The 20,107-nt window shown below is 47.7% G+C and overlaps 1 protein-coding gene across 1 annotated transcript; it reads right to left on the bottom strand.

Moving 5' to 3' along the window:
- Nucleotides 1-646: 646 nt before the first annotated feature.
- Nucleotides 647-19,852, bottom strand: PIGS (phosphatidylinositol glycan anchor biosynthesis class S). The gene is made up of 12 exons (XM_002748250.4): nucleotides 19,782-19,852; nucleotides 19,373-19,512; nucleotides 19,177-19,288; nucleotides 9,937-10,026; nucleotides 9,559-9,650; nucleotides 7,866-8,073; nucleotides 6,510-6,652; nucleotides 5,327-5,441; nucleotides 3,698-3,843; nucleotides 3,073-3,173; nucleotides 2,060-2,270; nucleotides 647-1,711 (listed from the first exon to the last, which is right to left on the bottom strand). Exons 1-12 carry the CDS (start codon nucleotides 19,813-19,815, stop codon nucleotides 1,436-1,438), a joined length of 1,668 nt encoding a protein of 555 aa, XP_002748296.2. The 5' UTR covers nucleotides 19,816-19,852; the 3' UTR covers nucleotides 647-1,435.
- Between the last annotated feature and the right edge of the window lie 255 nt (nucleotides 19,853-20,107).

Below are 20,107 nucleotides of genomic sequence, written 5' to 3'. Positions count from 1 at the left end.
CCTGTCGAATGGCCGTGGGCGCGGGGGAGGGGAGTCAGGGGAGCCAGCCCTGGGCTTCATTCTGTTTTTCTGACACTTTCTTGGTACTAGTGGGGTCCTGACTACCTCTCCGCTTACTCACTGTGTTCTAGCCTTTCTGCTCGTGAGTTCCAGGCTCAGGGTCTCTGCTTGGATGCTCTTCCCCAGATGGCCTCTTTTCTCCTGGTCACAGCTCAAATGTCATCTGCTCAAATGGTCTCCCTCAAGCTCAGTCTAAAGTCCTTCCCCCTCAGTCACCATCTCATCAGCCTCTTTTTTTATTTCTAATGCAGTATGTGAAATTATTTTTATTTGTCCGCTGACTCTTCCCCCGAAAGCTCAGCTCTGTGAAAGCACTGATCCTGCCTACTTTGTTCTCTGGAGGACCAGCACCTAGCAGAAGGCTCCCTGCAGCTGGTGCTCGAGATTTTTTTTTTTCTTTTTGAATCTGATGAATGAGTTAGTATCTCAGGTAAAAAGCAGATGCTAACAGCCTTGGGCGATCCAGCTAGGAAAGGTACATGGCCACGTGGAAGCAAGGTGGACCTGTGGGCACAGGAGAACAGACACCAGGAAACCATTGCTTACGTGTGAATGCAGAAAGAAAGAGTAAAGCTCAGACTTCATATCATTCCAATTCATATTCAGCCAGTGTTTATTAAGAGCCTAATATACGCCAGACACTTTACATGCTGATCACATTTAATCCTCACAACTGCCTTGTAAGGGAGGTATCATCAGTGCCATTTGAGTGAATGAAAATCTGAAGCTCAGAGAGATTCAACAGCTTATCCAAAGTACTCCAGACAATAAGTGCAAAAATAAGAATTTGAATTCACAACTGTTTGATTCCAAATCTGGAACTTGCTGGAACCTCTACCACACACACAGAGCACCACATCCTCAGCTGCTACCTCCTGGACTCCCATCAGACTGTACCCAACAGACAAAGCCAGCCAAGAGGGAGGGGAGTGACGGAGAAGTTCCCAGAGGTGACCAATGCCTGGCCCCTTCATAACAGCAGAGGCGAGGGCTCTCACACGGAGGTTAGGCAGAAGTGTGGAAGGGAGGGCTTTCCCATAATGCTCCCTCCTTTCAGTGCACCAGTGCGCTATGTTGAGAAATGGCGCAAAAGAACAAACAGTCCCTGCCTCAGAGGGATACAGGCAGCAGCCTTAAAGATCACACAAGATAGAGACCCGGATGATGTGCCTTTTGAGGTCCCTCTCAGTGGAGCAGGACTGAGCCAGGGGAATGGGAAAGGAAAGAAAGATGGACCCATCTTGGAGTGTTGTACTTTGGTTGCTGGAGAGCCAACAGTGGAGACTGGAGACGGCAGGCCCCATGTATGTGCTTCTCATCTAACACCACCCGTCTTGGCCAGACAGGAAGGCTTCCTATGGAGGTGCTGCCCTGCTCAGTCTGTCTTCTCAGGCTTTTTCCAGGACTTGCGGGTCTCCAGGAAGATCTTGACCAGGGAGAGGAGGATGGGCACAGCCATAGGCAGGAAGAGTGGGATGTAGATGGCAAACTTCTGGTCATCAGGGAAATAAAGGAGGTGGAGGAGTGATGGGTCAAAAAAAGCACACTCAGAGGATGTCACAGCTTCCTGGCTGGCGACAAAGGCAGATGCCAGGTGCCCAGAGGCCAACTCTTCTGCTGACTTCTGGATTGCAGCTACAGCCCTGTATACCTAGGAAGGAGAAGGAACAAGAGGGTATACCAGTAAGTCCTAGGCATTGGTGGGAAGGGTGCTGGGCCTTACTGTGCCTTCCATCTATCGAGGAAGGCACTTGAAGTTCATCTGGGATCTATGGAAGTCTGTCTAAAGGGATATGGTTTATTTTCCTAGGGTCAGCTTGAAACCTCACACTCTCATCTACACTTCTTCAGGAGAGCTGGTACTGCCGTCTAGAGGAAGCCTGGGAAGATAGCAAGCCCACTCATGACGTGGACCTCACAGACCTCTAATCTCACCATACTCTGGCCCTCTCTGGCTACTCCAGTCCTAAGTTGCAGAATCCATCCCCTGCCTGCTTACCTCAGATGCCACATTGTCCTTGATGACAATGTTGCTGATCTTGCCCAGAAGCTGTGCCAGGGAGGTGAGGGTGGTGGTGGCTGTCGCCAGGTTCTCCACTGACCGAGCCCAGAGCAGCCGGTCTAGCTCCCAGGTCGTTAGCCCTTCGCTCTTAGGCCCTGAAAGCAGGCATTTTGGAGGCACCTGGGGCTGAGCAATCCCAAAGAGCAACCTGTAGAAACAGCGGTGTAAGATCAAGGTCGCTGAGACCACAATGTGGGAGAGGATGGCTAAGATTTCTCAAATACCTGTCCTAAGCCAGTGATTTTCAATCCTACCCAGAACCACAGGGGTTAAAGGGAAGTACTTCAGGGCTTTGGGGTATAAGCGGCAACACCAAGAAAGTCAGCCGCAAACCCCACTATTCCAACCGGTGCTTCTGCTTCTACCTGTTTCAATATTGCACTTCCAAGGTCTTGTTTTTTAAAAAAAGTTCCATGGCTAAAATACTTCTGATAAACCCAACTTAGTTAATCCTTTCACCTGCTCTACCCTCTCTTTGAACAAATGGGGCCAATGGGACTTAGCATTAAGGGATGATCCAGGACTGCCTTTGCCAAGGCACATGTGCTATGCTTCTCTAAGCCTGCATGTGTGACAGACACCGCTAGTCAATCAGAAGAATACTCTTTCCTAATGAGCCCAGATACGGCCTTAGAATCCTCAACACAGAGCCTCAGGCAGCCACTCTCAATCTGTCAGGCAGCACAAGAATTAACAGCTATTGCCTTAAGCAGCCCTAATCCCGCCCCATGGGCCTGACATTCATGAGTCTATTTTTCTTAGAACTGGTTTTGTCACCTACTAGTCCTTCTTAGAAAAAGGAGGATGGAATCCTTAGAAACCCTTCTTGGTTTCCCTGGGGCACTGGGCACAGCCAAGATATCCCTGCCAGGTAAGGTTTGATTCTACTTTGCAACTCCCCTCTGCAGCCACGGAGACTATGTCCCCAAGTGGACCATCCAGGACCTCACCGCAGCTGAGCCAGAAACACCTCCATCACTCGCACCATGTCCACCTCGACTCTCACCGGCAGCGCTGAGGCGTTATAGGCTTTGGAGTCGACATTATATACCTGAAAGGGGGATGCCACAACATCATACCAGGCCATGCACCGCTCTGCCCTAGGCACTCTGGAGAGAAAAGGAAGACATATTCTTTGCTCTTTAGAAGATATAAACCTCATGGTATACAGGAAGGATTAAATAAATTATCCCAATTACCCCCTTGAAAGTCCTGTAGAACATTTTTTTTTTATCCCATTGTAGAATTCTCCCCCATGAGAAACTCCCAGTCTAACAAGAGAGACAAGGGCTCCCAGCCTTGCAAGACTCCCACAAATAAGGCCAAGATCTAAGAAGGACACAGAATGATCCCTGGTAAGGGCAAAGGGCCATAGCATAGAACAGACTGGTGGAAACAAGAGTGGGGTCTGCAGAAGAGAGGCATGAGCACATGGCACCCTCACCTCTCTGCCTGCTCCTACCCCAAGCTGGGCCATGGAGGACACCAGAAGGAAAACAGAAGGGACACAGTTTCAGGGAACACCTGCCTGTCCCAGAAGCATGGGCTCTGGGATCTGCATAGTGTGACTATTACCATAATGCCACCCCAGCGGGGACTGTGAAAGGCATTGGTGGCCACTGGAGCGCCATCTTTGTCCTGAATGTACAGCGGGGAGTGGGCAAGCTCAGGAACATAGAGTAGAAAGTTGAGCACAGGGTACAGGGAGGCAGCGCTGGATCCTGGTAAGTATAAAGACAGGGAAGGCAGAACATCAAAACATGCTGGACCTGGACCCAGTCCCAGGTCAGCCTCTAACTTGCTGGTCACTCACTCTGGGACTGATTCCCCAACTAACAATCACTAAGGTATCCTCCTGTCCTGGCTTTCTATAGTAAAGGGCTTCAGAATGTTCTCTGAGATGTGCCACACAGATGGAAACATAGTCCTCAGCTCCAAAATACTCCTCAAAGGCCCATTGAGCATCTAAGGCAGCTTTCTTGGCCACTGCCACAATGTACCCATGTTAGTACAGATAGTTTTACGCAAACCAGAAATCTGACTTTATGTCAGTTCCCTGCTTAACATCCTTCAATGGCTAGCCACCATAACAGGTTAAAGTTCAAACTCCTTAACATGGTCCTTCATGATCTGGCTCTGCCTGCCTTACCAGCTTCATCTCTGGTCATCATTTACATTTCAGCCACACTAAACTACTCTGAGCTTCCTAAATGCCTATGATTTCTCACTCTTCTGCATCTAAGCTCACAGTTCCCTTTGCCTAAACTGCCCTTCTTTTCTGTACTCAGCACTGTCATAAGGTAGGCCCTCAGCCAATGTTTGCTGAATAAATAAATGAATGGAGGAATTTTCTAAGACCTCACATGCCACCCCCTCACAGTCCTCGGGCCACACTAGCTTGCCGTGGTGTCTGAGATTCCACAATTAGACATACTCACTTTGGTCTGCCTATGTTCCAGTTCTTAGTCACACCTCCTCTTCCTAGTTTCCACCCCAAAAACGAAAAACTGTAATACCAGCTTCAAAGTTATTCAACCTCAATCGGCAGAACTGTCCAACCAAATTCTGCCCTCATGTACTTTTGCTGTTGTCTTTCCTATGTGTGTGACTACCTCTCTCCTAGATGGCTTTTAGGGAGATAGACACAGCCTAGCCATTCATTTGTAAAATGTGCTGGGAATCATGTTTAATAAATGCTTTTGGATATGATAGTGTGAAGATGGAGATATCAACAGAGCATCATGAAAAAGGAACCTAGGGCTCAGGCATGGTAGCTCACGCCTATAATCCCAGCATTTTAGAAGGCTGGGGCGGAAAGGTCACTTGAGGCCGGGAGTTTAAGATCAGCATGGGCAACACAGTAAGATCCTGTCTCTACAAAACTTTTTGAGAATTAGCCAAGTGCAGTGGCACATTCCTGTAGTTCTAGCTACTCGAGAAGCTGAAGACGAATGAGTCTAGGAGTTGGAGGCTGCAGTGAGCTCTGACTGTGCCACTCCACCCCAGACTGGGCAACAAAGTAAGACTTTGTCTCAAAAAAGAAAAAAAAGGAGCTTCCATCTCCCCAGTCTCCTTAGACCAACCCAACCTAGGAACCATCACTATATACAATCCACCTCCAACCCCCGCCCCTCACCTGGCTAAGCCGTCAGGGTCCCTCTCTAGCCTGGCAGAAAAGAAACACCCTCATCTTTAGGTGCTCACCCAGCCGGGACTCCACTGGGTTGATGACATGGGGGAGGTTGTGCATGTCCAAATAGTAGCTGGAGGAAGCTGAGTCAAAGCGGGGGTTCACTCCCAACATTGCATAGTAAAGAATCTGTAGAGCAAAGAGGGAGTGGTTACTTTGTCTAGATTTATACTCTACTTTCTCCCAAAAAAGATTTGAGGTGCCTTAAAAAGATACAATCAGGACAAGACAACATATAAGAGACAAAATCAGGGTTGAAAGAAAATGGGTGCAGAAGAAAATAGCAAAGCCAAGGGTAAAGTGAATACACTAAATACATGCTTTGAACACCACATATTTTACCAGGTTTCCTAAGAATCTACACAAAGAGAGAAACAGAACAGCACAATTCAGTGTCTACAAGATCAAATCAAGCCAGTTATTCAGAAGCAATTACTCCCACTACCAAGACCTGACAAATTCTCCCATGTGTTTTCCCTACAAGGTCATAATGTGACATAGAATCACATCTTTTTTTTTTTTGAGACAGAGTCTCGCATTGTCCCCCAGGCTGCAGTGCAGTGGCATAATCTCGGCTCACCGCAATCTCTGCCTCCTGGGTTCAAGCAATTCTCCTGCCCCAGCCTCCCGAGTAGCTGGGACTACAGGCATGTGCCACCACTCCCAGATAATTTTTTTATATTTTTAGTAGAGGCAGGGTTTCACCATGTTGGCCAGGCTGGTCTTGATCTCCTGACCTCGTGATCCGCCCGCCTTGGCCTCCCAAAGTGCTGGATTATAGGCAGGAGCCACCACACCCAGTCCTTCACATCTTTATTGTTACTACAATAACAAATTTCAGGAAGCTTTTTTCTAAAAACTAAATGCCTTAAGAATGGCTCATGGTAGTAACATCTAAGCATGACTGGTGAGTACGAGTCTAGAGGGAGCCATAGGAAGCTGGTTTGTTAACAAGCACTGACAAACTCCCTCAACTGGATGCTACAGAGGGAAACACCAGAATCTGCCCTCAGTGGATCGATGGACACAGACAAGGGCACACATACACCCCCACTACCCACCCTTCTGACACTCACATACATATACACACAGGAAATTCCTAGCAAATCAGCAAGCTCTAAGAGATGGAAGAACAGACTACACTTGTAAATATGTAGGGAAGTTGAAAAGGACTCCTCAACTTGCTCTCGGTCTCACCTGAGAGTCCACAGAGAAGTTGCCGGCAGCACTGAGGGCATTCAGGAAAGGTTGCACATAGCGCCGGACAGCCCCCTCGATGTCCCAGTGGACGTCATGGGACTTGGGGTCTGGGTTGAGTAAACTGAAGGTGATCTCATAGCCTGCAGAAACAGGAGTCAGGAAAGTCAGAGGCTCCTGTGGACCAAAGAAGAGGGGCAGCCTGTACTCCCAGCTGAGCTGAACTTGTTTCTCTTCTGGATAGGGCTGGTTTCCATCATGGAATCAAAAGGACAAAACTGGGATGAGAAACACTGAGTAAGAAAAAGCTGCTGGGTGCTGTGGCTCACACCTGTAATCCCAGCACTTTGGGAGACTGAAGCGGGCGGATCATTTGAGGCCAGGAGTTTGAGACCAGCCTGGCCATCATGGAGAAACCCCATCTCTACTAAAAATACAATTATTGGCTGGGTACGGTGGCTCAAGCTGTAATCCCAGCACTTTGGGAGGCTGTGGCAGGCAAATCACTTGAAGTCAGGAGTTCAAGACCAACCTGGTCAACATGGTGAAACCCCGTCTCTACTAAAAATACAAAAATTAGCTAGACATGGTGGTGGGCACCTGTAATCCCAACTACTCAGGAGGCTGGGGCGAGGGACTCACTTGAACCTGGGATGCGGAGGTTGCAGTGAGCTGAGATGGTGTCACTGCACTCCAGCCTGGATGATAGAAAGAGGCTCCGTCTCAAAATAAAATAAAATACAAATACAAAAATTAGCCAGGCATGGTGGCATGCACCTGTAATTCTAGCTACTCAGGAAGCTGAGGAGTGAAAATCACTTGAACTTGGGAAGCAGAGGCTGTGGTAAGCAGAGATCACATCACTGCACTCCAGTCTAGGTGACAGAGCAAGACTCTGTCTCAAAAAAGAAAATAAATAAAATTAAGTAAGAAAAAAATTGAGACTTGGCTGGGCAAGGTGGCTCAAGCCTGTAATCCCAGCACTTTGGGAGGCTGAGGTGGGTGGATCACGAGCTCAAGAGATCGAGACCATCCTGGTCAACATGGTGAAACCCCGTCTCTACTAAAAATACAAAAAATTAGCTGGGCATGGTGGCACGTGCCTGTAATCCCAGCTACTCAAGAGGCTGAGGGAGGAGAATTGCCTGAACCCAGGAGGCGGAGGTTGCGGTGAGCCAAGATCGCACCATTGCACTCCAGCCTGGATAACAGGAGCGAAACTCCGTCTCAAAAAAAGAAAAAAAGAAAAAAACTGAGACTAGAGAAAAAAAGGAGATAGAAGTTCTCTGCAGATTTTCCTCCTGCCCAATGTAATTAATTTCCTCTCTCTTCCTGTGGCAAAGCCTGATGCCCTACCCAAGCTGGACTTGAGAGGCCGCCTCTTCTCGGCGCTCCACTTGTCCTCTGGAAGGTGGTCAGCCAGAGCAGCAGCAAGCACATCCTCAGTCAAAGACATGGCCTGGGCCACCTGGATTATGCGGCGCCCAATGATGTTAAAGGCCTCCCGGTGCATTATCCCCCGCACCACTGCTGTCCTCTTGGGTCCAATGTAGCTCATCATGTCCTGTGGGGGTGAATAAGGGACAGAATGCCCATGGCTCAGAAAAGAAAGCCGAAAAGCACCCTGGCTCTTACAGTTGAGAATGTGGCCTTCTGCCACTGACCACCATGTGTGCACCTCTCTTGAGAGTCGGAGAGCTATGAACTCAGCATATCTGAGCTATGAGTATATATTGAGAGTTTTCATTTGTTTCTGTTCCCTTTTCTTTCCCAGTAGACATGGGTCCAGGCAGCATCCAACTTTCCAGAGGCTGGTAAAATGGTGAAATGGAAACTAAGAGATGGCATGCTAAGCAAGAAAAGCAGAATAAACAGCCAACTGGAGAGTCTGACATAAAAACGGCACATGGCAAAGAAACAAGTATCACAATAGCATTATTTCTAACAATAAAACCTAGAAATAATCCAAATGTCCATTTGCAACAGAATGAGTAAATTATGTTTATGTTCATACAATGATACATACATTCAACTACATAATTATGATTCTCTCAACTATAAATGTTGAACAAAATAAAAGTTGCAGAGGAACATGTGTTATATTCCACTATTTATATAAATTCAGAAATGTAAAATTAAATACATTGTTTATAGAGATACAACATATGTGATCAAACTCTAAGGAAAAGCAAAAATTATATACACAAAATATGGTCGCCTTGGGCTAAAAGGGAATGGAGTATATCCACGGAGATCGACACTGTGCTACTGCACTGTAGTTTGTAAGCTGGGGTGGGTATGGGAATGTTCATTAAAATTTTTAGTCTTTTTATAAAAATTAAATGTTTGATTATAAATTTTTTTCGAAACGGAGTCTCACTCTGTCACCCAGGCTGGAGTGCAGTGGCACTATCTCACCTCACTGCAACCTCCATCTCCTGGGTTCAAGCGATTCTCCTGCCTCAGCCTCCCAAGTGGCTGGGACTACAGGCGCCCACCACCATGCCTGGCTAATTTTTGTATTTTTAGTAGAGACGGGGTTTTGCCATATTGGCCAGGCTGGTCTCAAACTCCTGACCTCAGGTGATCCGCCCACCTCAGCCTTCCAAAGTGCTGGGATTACAGGTATGCACCACTGCACCCAGCCGATTCTTTTATTTGTAGTAGAGACAGGGAGTGCAGTGACATGATACTAGCTCTCTGCAATCTCCACCTCCTGGGCTTAAGCGATCCCCCTGCCTCAGCCTCCAAAAGTCACTGGGACTACCACATCCAGCTAATTTTTTTTATTTTTTGTAGAGACGGGGTTTTGCCATGTTGCCCAGGCTGGTCTTGAAATCTGAACTGAAGCAAGTTGCCCGCCTCAGCCTCCCAAAGTGCTGAGATTACAGTGTAAGCCACCAGACCCAGCCAGCATTCTTGATTAAAAATATTTGGAGTTTTCTGTAGCAAATGGAAAAAATGGGTAGCAACGGTGCAAGAAGGAGGTGACCCAGGAGGTCATGAGCTGAAGGGATAAGGCAAAGCAATGGCCTCTTTGTTACCCTACCTGGGGAAGAAGTGAGGAGTGTTCAGAGATCACGTACACAGTCAGGGAGCCCTCCGCTTGTTCCTGAGGCTCATCTAACATGGCTTCTGCCTCTGGGACAAGAACAGGTGGTACACCAAGAGCAAAACACCATCCCATCTCCCCCCACCACCCCCCGAGTGCCTCACCCACCCCTTCATTCACATTCAGGTGACACAGTGGTCAGACTTGGGTAAGCCAATCAATCTCTGCGGCCCTCGGTGGACTGAGTTGAATCCCACAGTACCTCATTCCCAGAGAGGTTTTGGAGGTAAGACAAAGTATGGGAACCAGGCACTTAGAGATCAGAAGGAAAAAGAGGGCTTCACATTAAAATGGTGTGCTCATCCCTTCCCATACCTTGCGCACTGCCCGATGACAGGGCCTCCTCCTCATAGTCCAATGCCCTCCGATAGGCCTTCTGGAAACGGCATTTGATTTTCATTTTGTCTAGGAGGGATAGGAAGTAGCGCGATGAAAAGGGCAAGCATCAGGCTTCTCCCACCTTCCCAGCCCTAACACCATCCAGCATCTGAGACATGAGATGGTTGTTTGCCGAAAAAGTCCAAGTAGCTGCAGCCAACGCTAATGATTTCTGGATAGATGATAAACACATGATACCCGTTTCTCCCATCTGCCCCAGCTCTTGCCTTCACCTATGCACACACTGGTCCTTCAGCTTGAAGTGTCTTCTCAATGTGAAATCTATTTCAATAGTCACTACATTAATAGGCAAAAGGAGAATAACCATATGCCCCTTCCAATCAATCACTGCCCCAAAATAATTAAATTCAGTGAACGTTCCTGATAAAAAACAAAACACACAGGCCAGGCACAGTGGCTCATGCTTGTAAACCCAGCACTTTAGGAGGCTGAGAATGGTGGATCCCTTGATCTCACAAGTTGGAGATCAGCCTGGGCAACATGATGAAACCCCATCTCTATAAAAAACACAAAAATTAGCCAGGTATGGGCCAGCACAGTGGCTTACCTCTGTACTCCCAGCACTTTGGGAGTCTGAGGCAGGTGGATCACCTGAGGTCAGGAGTTTGAGACCAGCCTGGCCAACATGATAAAACCTCATCTCTACTGAAAATACAAAAAATTAGCCCGGTATGGTGGCAGATGCCTGTAATGCCAGCTACTCGAGAGGCTAAGCCAGGAGAATCCCTTGAACCTAGAAAGCAGAGGTTGCAGTGAGCCAAGATCACACCATTGCACTCCAGCCTGGGCAACAAGAGTGAAACTCTGTCTCAAAAAAAAAAAAATTAGCCAGGTATGGTGGTGTACACCTGTAGTCCCATACTTGGGAGGGCGAAGTGGGAAGATGACTTGAGCCTGCGAGGCAGACGTTGCAGTGACCCTAGATAATGCCACCGCACTCCAGTCAGGGCAGTAGAGCCAAACCTAGTCTCAAAAAAAATAAAAAATAGGCCGGACACAGTGGCTAATGACTGTAAATCCAGCACTTTGGGAGGCCGAGGCGGGCAGATCACAAAGTTAGGAGTTTGAGACCAGCCTGGCCAATATGGTAAAACCCTGTCTCTATTAAAAATACAAAAATTGAGCTGGGTGCGGTGGCTCCGCCTGTAATCCCAGCACTTTGAGAGGCCGAGGCGGGTGGATCACAAGGTCAAGAGATCGAGACCATCCTGGTCAACATGGTGAAACCCCGTCTCTACTAAAAATATAAAAAATTAGCTGGGCATGGTGGCGCATGCCTGTAATCCCAGCTACTCAGGAGGCTGAGGCAGGAGTATTACCTGAACCCAGGAGGCAGAGGTTGCGGTGAGCCGAGATCATGCTATTGCACTCCAGCTTGGGTAACAAGAGCAAAACTCCGTCTCAAAAAAAAAAAAAAAAATACAAAAATTGGCTGGGTGCGGTGGCTCACGCCTGTAATCTCACACTTTGGGAGGCCAAGGTGGGTGGATCACCTGAAGTAGAGGGTTCAAGATCAGCCTAACAAACATGGAGAAACTCCATCTCTACTAAAAATATAAAAATTAGCCAGGTCTGATGGCATGTGCCTGTAATCCCAGCTACTCAGGGGGCTGAGGCAGGAAGATCACTTGAACCCAGGAGGCGGAGGTTGCAGTGAGCTGAGATCGCGCCATTGCACTCCAGCCTGGGCAAAAAGAGCAAAACTCCATCTCAAAAAAAAGAAAGAAAAAGTTCCTCTTTTCTTTATAAAAGAATTCCAGATCATATATTTCTTCCAGGAAGAAGAAATGATAGAATTGTTAAAATCACTAATTTGGCTGGGCATGGTGGCTCATGCCTGTAATTCCAGCACTTTGGGGACCGAGGTGGGAAGACTACTTAAGCCCAGGACTTTGAGACCAGCTTGGGGAACACAGTGAGACCCTGTCTCTACAAAAAATTTAAAAATTAGCTGGGGTCAGGTGCAGTGGCTCATGCCTGTAATCCCAGCACTTTGGGAGACCAAGGTGGGTAAATTGCTTGAGGCCAGAAGTTTGAGACTAGTCTGGCCAACATGGTGAAACCTCATCTCTACTAAAATTACAAAAATTAGCCTGGCATAGTGGTGCACACCTGTAATCCCAGCTATGTCAGAGGCTGAGGCATGAGAATTGCTCGAACCCAGGAGGCAGAGGTTGCAGTGAGCCGAGATGGCACCACTGAACTCCAACCTGGGTGACAGAGTGAGACTCTTGTCTCAAAAAAAAAAGAATTAGCTGGGCACAGTGGCACATTCCTGTAGTCCCTAAAATAAACCATCCCAGCTACTTGGGAGCCTGAGGTGAGAGGATCGCTTGAACCCAGGAGTTCAAGGTTACAGTGAGCTATGATAGGGCCACTGTACTTCAGCCTGAGTGTCAGACCCTATCTCAAAAAAAAAAAAAGACCCCTTCTCTACTTTTTCTTTCTTTCTTTCTTTCTTTTTTTAAAGACGTGGTTTCTGGCTGAGTGCTATGGCTCAAGCCTGTAATCCCAGCACTTTGGGAGGCCAAGGCGGGTGGATCATGAGGTCAAGAGATTGAGACCATCCTGGTCAACATGGTGAAACCCCGTCTCTACTAAAAATACAAAAAATTAGCTGGGCATGGTGGTGTGTGCCTGTAGTCCCAGCTACTCAGGAGGCTGAAGCAGGAGAATTGCTTGAACCCAGGAGGCGGAGGTCGCGGTGAGCCAAGATCGTGTCATTGCACTCCAGCCTGGGTAACAAGAGTGAAACTCCATCTCAAAAAAAAAAAAAAAGATGGGGTTTCACCATGATGGCCAGGCTGGTCTTGAACTCCTGACCTCAGGTGATCCACCCACCTTGGCCTCCCAAAGTGCTAGGATTACAGGGGTGAGCCACTGCGCCCGGCTACTTTTTCTTTTTCTTTTTTTTTGAGAAAGAGTCTGGCTCTGTCACCTAGACGAGAGTGCCATAGTGCCATCCCAGCTCACTACAACCTCCACCTCCCAGGTACCAGCGATTCTCTTCTCTCAGCCTCCCAAGTAGCTAGGATTATAGGCATGCACTATCATACCCAGCTAATTTTTGTATTTTTACTACAGACAGGATTTTGCCAAGTTGACCAGGCTGGTCTTGAACACCTGACCTCAAGTGATCTACCCACCTCAGCCTCCCAAAGTGTTGGGATTACAGGCGTGAGCCACCATGCCCTGCCTACATTTTTTTTTTTTTTTTTTTGAGACGGAGTTTCGCTCTTGTTACCCAGGCTGGAGTGCAATGGCGCGATCTCGGCTCACTGCAACCTCCGCCTCCTGGATTCAGGCAATTCTCCTGCCTCAGCCTCCTGAGTAGCTGGGATTACAGGCACGCGCCACCATGCCCAGCTAATTTTTTGTATTTTTTTTTAGAAGAGACGGGGTTTCACCATGTTGACCAGAATGGTCTCGATCTCTTGACCTCGTGATCCACCCGCCTCGGCCTCCCAAAGTGCTGGGATTACAGGCTTGAGCCACCACGCCCGGCCTTTTTTTTTTTTTTTTTTTTTTTGATACATTCTCGCTCTGTCTCCCAGGCTGGAATGCAGTGGCGTAGGCTTGGCTCAGTGCAACCTCTACCTACCAGGTTCAAGCAATTCTCCTGTCTTGGACTCCAGAGTAGCTGGGACAACAGGCACACACCAGCACACCCAGCAAATTTTTGTATTTTTAGTGGAGACGGGGTTTCACCGCATTGCCCAGACTGGTCTCAAACTCCTGACCTCAAGTGATCCACCACCCTGGCCTCCCAAAGTTCTGGGATTACAGGCATGAACCACTGTGCCCAGCCTATTTTTTTTTTTTTTTAATTAGCCAGGCATAGTGACACATGCCAGTAGTCCCAGCTACTTGGAAGGCTGAGGTGGGAGGACTTGATTGAGCCTAGGAGTTCAAGGCTGCAGTGAGCTATGATTGAGTGACTGTACTGCAGTCTGGGTGGCAAAGTAAGACCTTGTCTCTAAAAAAAAAAAATTTTTTTAAAAAGCACTATCTTGTGGCTGCTAACAAAATGGATTCCATGATCAAATAGATGCTAAAAATATCATGTGAAAGGTTGATGGGGAACTCTAAAATATAGAGATCATGCAGACAATACCTGAGCTCACTGCATAATTTTTGCATCACCCAAAATGGGATAACCAGCCATTAATGCTTCATGATGTAACACAATAGGAAGTACACTGCACCAACTACAATGCATTCTTATCCAAAACATTGAACCTGGATTTAATTAAACCGCTAGATCTACCAGTTTATAAGAAATACGGATGTTAGAGGAATGAGTTAAATGAAACTGTGCGGAAGCTACTTGCCAAATCCCAAATGTGAGATGCTCTATAAAACAAATGACCTGGTTTCTCCAACGAATCAATGGTGTGAAAGAAATGTATGGGGGAAGAGTGGGGGGAGCTGACATAAAATAAAAGTGACAAAAAGGCAAATGCAATTTATCGATCCTGATGGAATAAACCATCTGTGAAAGGATACCTTAGACATAGCTGGAGAGATCTAAATACAGACTGAGAATTGGGTTAGGAATCACTGCTAACTTGATTAGGTATGATAATGGTAGTCATGATAAAAAAGAAACAAAACTCTTCAATGGCTTCCCTTCTCATCCAGAATAAAAGTCTCGAATGAAAATTCTCACATCGACCTACCAGGCCCTAAGCAATTGAGCCCCCTTGTACTGCTCTGGTTTTATTTCATTTCCTCTTTCTCTCTTCCTCATTCACCCCAGTGAAGCCACAAGGAGATTCTCACTGCTCCTGAAAGGTACAAAACCTGCTCTTAACTCAGAGCCTTAGACTTACTCTTCCCTCTGCCATGATGCTCTTCCCCCATTCCCCCAGATATGTGCACAGTCTGTTCCCTCATCTTTTAGGCCTTTACTCAAATGTCCTCTTTTCAATGAGGCCCTCCTTGTCCACCCTATCTAAAACTGCAATCCCCACCCATTACTCAAGAAAATTCCCTCTCCTCCTGTCCTGCTCTATTTTTCTTTTTTTTTTTTTGAGACAGAGTCTCACTCTGTCACCAGGCTGGAGTGCAGTGACGCAATCTTGGTTCACTGCAACCTCTACCTCCCAGGTTCAAGCAATTTTCCTGCCTCAGCCTCCCAAGTGGCTGGGACTACGTGCACGCCACCACACCTGTATACTTTTTTGTATTTTTAGTAGAGATGGGGTTTCACCATGTTGGCCAGGATGGTCTCAATCTCTTGATCTTGTGATCCACCCATCTCAGCCTCCCAAAGTGCTGGGATTACAGGTGTGAGCCACCGCGCCCAGCCCCAGTCCTCTACTTTTCTTCTATCACCATCTAACATACATTTGACTTACTTGTTCTTTTTTTTTTTTTTTTTTAATTGAGACAGAGTCTCTGTTGCCCAGGCTGGAGTACAGTGGTGCGATCTTGGCTCACTATAACTTCTGCCTCACAGGTTCATGGGATTCTCCTGCCTCGGCCTCCCAAGTAGCTGGGATTAAAGGCACCTGCTACCATGTCCGGCTAATTTTTGTATTTTTAGTTAAGATGGGGTTTCACCATGTTAGCCGGGCTGGTCTCGAACTCCTGATCTCAAGTGATCTGCCCGCCTCAGCCTCCCAAAGTGCTGGGATTACAGGCATGAGCCACCGCGTCCCGCTTTATTTGTCTTTTTTATTGTCTGTCTCCTTCTTGTATGTTTTGTTCACTGCTATATCTCTAGTAACTAGAACTGTATCTGACGTAGGTATTCAATAAATACTTGTTGATTAAATGAACAACCCTATTACTACTTCTGACTAACCGCTGAGGAAACCAAGGTTTAGAGAAGTTAACAACCTTACTCAAGTTTACGCAAATAAGTAGCAGAATGAGGCTTGAATCCAGCTCCCATACGCCTGGTCACCCTTTATATGTGTTGCCTATACTGTCTTTACAGTATACCCATATTACTGAACACTGTGTCATCAAATATGAAGAAATCTATGATAAACTGAAAACAATCAAATTTCAAACCAATTTGTGAGGGATAGTCCAACTTTTATTTAGAAAACAAGAAGTTTGGCCGGGCGTGGTGGCTAACACCTGTAATCCCAGCACTTTGGGAGGCCAAGGCAGGCAGATCAGAAGTTCCAGACCATGCTGGCTAACACTGTTAAACTCTGTCTCCACTAAAAATACAAAAAATTAGCCAGGCATGGTGGTGTGTACCTGTAGTCCCAGCTACCTGGGAGGCTGAGGCAGGAGAATCACTTGAACTCAGGAAGTAGAGGTTACAGTGAGCCAGGATCACGCCACTACACTCCAGCCTGGGTGACAGAGAGACTCCATCTCACAAAAAAAAAAGAAAAGAAAACCAAGAAGTTTGGCCAGGCCTGATGGCTCACACCTGTAATCCCAGCACTTTGGGAGGCCAAGGCGAGTGGATCACCTGAGGTCAGGAGTTCAAGAGCAGCCTGGCCAACATGACGAAACCCCATCACTACTAAAAATACAAAAAATTAGCTGGGCGTGGTGGCAGTCACCTATAATCCCAGCTACTCCAGAGGCTGAGGCAAGAGAATCACTTGAACCAGGAGGCAGAGGCTGTAGCAAGTTGACATTTCGCCATTGCACTCCAGCTGGGCAACAAGAGCAAAACTTCATCTCCAAAAAAAAAAAAAAAAAAGAAGTCTGTTTGTGTACAGAGACTGAAGCTGAACCATACAAAATATGATTACTTTTATACTTCTTTTTTGGTCTTTTTGCTTTTTTCCTTTTTGTGGAAAACGGGGCCTTGCTATATTGCCAGGCAGGTCTTGAACTCCTGGGCTCAAGCTATCCTCCGCCTCTGCCTCCCTAAGAGCTGGGATTACAGGTGTGAGCCACAGCACCCAGCAAAATATGACTACTTTTTAAAAAATGTTTCAACCAGCTGGGTTTGGTGGTTCACACTTGTAATCCCAGCATTTTGGGAGGTTGATCCCTTGAGCCCAGGAACTGAAGACCAGCCTGGGTAACATGGTGAAACACTGTCTCTACTAAAAATACCAAAACAGGGCTGGGCATAGTGGCTCATACCTGTAATTCCAACACTGTAGGAGGCCAAGGCGGGTGGATCACAAGGTCAAGAGATTGAGACCATCCTGGTCAACATGGTGAAACCTGTCTCTACTAAAAATACTAAAATTAGTTGGGCATGGTGGCATGTGCCTGTAGTCCCAGCTACTCAGGAGGCTGAGGCAGGAGAATTGCTTGAACCCAGGAGGCAAAGGCTGCAGTGAGCCGAGATCGGGCCATTGCACTCCAGCCTGGGTAACAAGAGCGAAACTCCGTTTCAAATAAATAAATAATATATATATATAAATAAAATTTTTTTAAATACCAAAACAAATTAGCAGGGGAGGGTGGGCTGAGGTGGGAGGATTGTACATGGGGAAGGTGGGCTGAGGTGGGCGGACTGCTTGAGCCCAATAGGTCAAGGTTGCAGTCGGCCCTGGTCGTGCCATCACATTCCAGCCTGGGCAGCAAAGAGAGACCCTGTCTCAAAAAAGAAAGAATGTTTTCACCAAAGCTAAAGAACTAAAGTGTAAATGGCACACAGGTGCCTCATGCTCTAGACTCCGCCCACATCTCCAGTCATTCCCAGTCTTTCACTACACATTCCAGTAAGGCAAAACTGCTCATAGGTCCCCAAGTATGCTGATTCACCCTGCCACACTTTCACACAGGAGTATAGTTTGTTGGTTAAAAGCCTGAACACTGGAATCAGGCCTGGATTTAAATCCCAGTTCCATCTCTTGCTAGTTATGTGATCAGACAAGTTAAATTCCCGCAGCCTCGGTTTCTTTATTTATAAAATGGTGATCATATCATTAGAAAGGATTAAATCAGGCAACACATATAAAGTGCTTTACCTAGTTTTTGGCACACAGCGAGCAACAACTATTAGATATCCTTATATTATCTCATGCTATTCACTCTGCCTGAAATTCTCCCTCTCCCTTTCCCATTTAACCTGAATTCCTAAACATCCTTTAAAAATCCGACTTAAAATTTACATCTCTCAAAACTTTCTCTGCCTTTCTTTCCTCCAAGATGATTAATACTCTTTATTAAGTGCAACCCCTGTTTTTTGCATACTTCTACTGCAATTTATTTTATCTTTCTCCCCGACCTGAATGTCTTGAAACCGTTGTCAATTTCTTATTTATTCCCAAATTCCCGGTAACTAAAAAAAGCACCTCAGTAGCTGGACGCGGTGGCTCAGGCCTGTAATCTCAGCACTTTGGGAGGCTAAGGTGGGCAGATCACAAGATCAAGAGATCAAGACCATCCTGGCCACCATGGTGATACCCGGTCTCTATTAAAAATATAAAAATTAGTTGGGCATGGTGGTGTGCACCTGTAGTTCCAGCTACTCAGGAGGCTGAGGGATGAGAATCACTTGAACCCAGGAGGCGGAGGTTGCAGTGAGCCAAGATCGCACCACTGCACTTCAGCCTGGGCAACAGAGCAAGACTCCATCTCAAAAAAAAAAAAAAAGTACCTCAGTAAAGTGTTTATTATTAAACTGAATAGGGGTTGGGTGCGGTGGCTCACGCATGTAATCCCAGCACTTTGGGAGGCCAAGGCAGGAGCATCACCTGAGGTCAGGAGTTCGAGACCAGCCTGGCCAACATGGCCAAATACAAAAATTAGCTGGGCGTGGTGGTGCATGCCTGTAATCCCAGCTACTCGGGTGGTTGAGGCAGGAGAATTACTTGAACCCGAGAGGCAGTGAGCTGAGATCGCGCCACTGAACTGCCACCTGAGCAACAGAGCTAGACTCCCTCTCAAAAAATAATAAATAAATAAAAACTGAATAGGGCCTATATGCAAACCCAATTTAATTTCAAACTCTGTGTTCTTTCCACTACATCCCACCTCCTCCCCTATACCTTCATGGGCATCGGTTGGTTCCGATTAGGTAGTGTCTTATGAGTAAAGTTGCTATTTAATGACAGTGAATTTAAAGGTAGTTTTTTTCTGACCAAACACATTGTTCATTCAGAGAGGTCTTTTAGTAGTAAGTTTTTAACTGCCTTTATGATACACCCACTCTCCTCCCACCCAACTCAGCTCTGGAGTGAGCTCAGACGTGTAAGGCATCCCTGACCCTCAGGAACTCACATTTCAGAGGAATCTCTCTTTCATGCACAACGGTGAAGGGCAGCTTCTCCTGGTCGTCCAGGGGCACTGACTCCCGCGTAAACACGACAGTGACAGGCACCATGAGGCGGAGCTGCAGGAAGGGGCGTCAGGGCCATCACTGAGTCTCCACCTCGCCGGCAGGCTGTCCCCCGACCGTCCCCCACGGCAGTCTCACCTGCAGGGCATTCAACCCACTGATCTGGGAGTAAGGCAACGAGGCCCGGTAGGTCTCCGTGGTCTTCCACCAGAGCGGCAGTCCCAGAACGATGGCCACCGCAGCGAAGAAGAGGGCGGCGCGCTTGCCCCGGACCACCTCTGAGGGCATGGGGAACAGACTGAGGCGCCGGAAACGGGCTAGGATGCCGGCCCCCTCCCCGACGCGAAGCCCCGACCACCGGCATCCAGGGGCCAGCGTTCATTGGGATCCCGGTGAGAATGGACCCGGCCCAAGCCTGAAGGCAATCCCATCTGAAAAGACCCCCCGATCCCCCGTCCGCGGGACCTCTCGCACACCACAATCCCCATCCCTGCGTTCCTCCTTTGGCATCAGCGAGCTGCAAGCTCCCACCCGAAGCCCACCGCACCTAGGTCTGTAGCCGCGGCCCCAGCAGCCGCCATGGTGGCTTCCGGCTGCTCCGGCCGCCGGGGGCGGAACTTCGTGACCCTCACCCAATCGGAATCTCTTCAATGAGGGGGCGGGACCGCAGCGGTGATCGGGGCCAATCGAGAGCGGCACTCCAGAGGAGGCGGGAGCAAGCAGGCAAGGGATGGGCGGGCTCCACTGGGAGCCCTGCTGGAGGTCTGAAAGCAGGTCACCCTGACGCCGAGAGGTGGTTGAGGTACTGTGCGGGTTTCGGCACTGCTAGAACGAAGTCCCCCGATTCCCTATAGAACACACTCCTAGTGTGTG

Source organism: Callithrix jacchus, chromosome 5, assembly GCF_049354715.1.
Source record: "Callithrix jacchus isolate 240 chromosome 5, calJac240_pri, whole genome shotgun sequence".
NCBI classification, from domain to species: Eukaryota; Metazoa; Chordata; class Mammalia; order Primates; family Cebidae; genus Callithrix; species Callithrix jacchus.
Note: the sequence above shows the minus strand (reverse complement) of the source record. Positions and strands in the feature narration are given on the sequence as shown.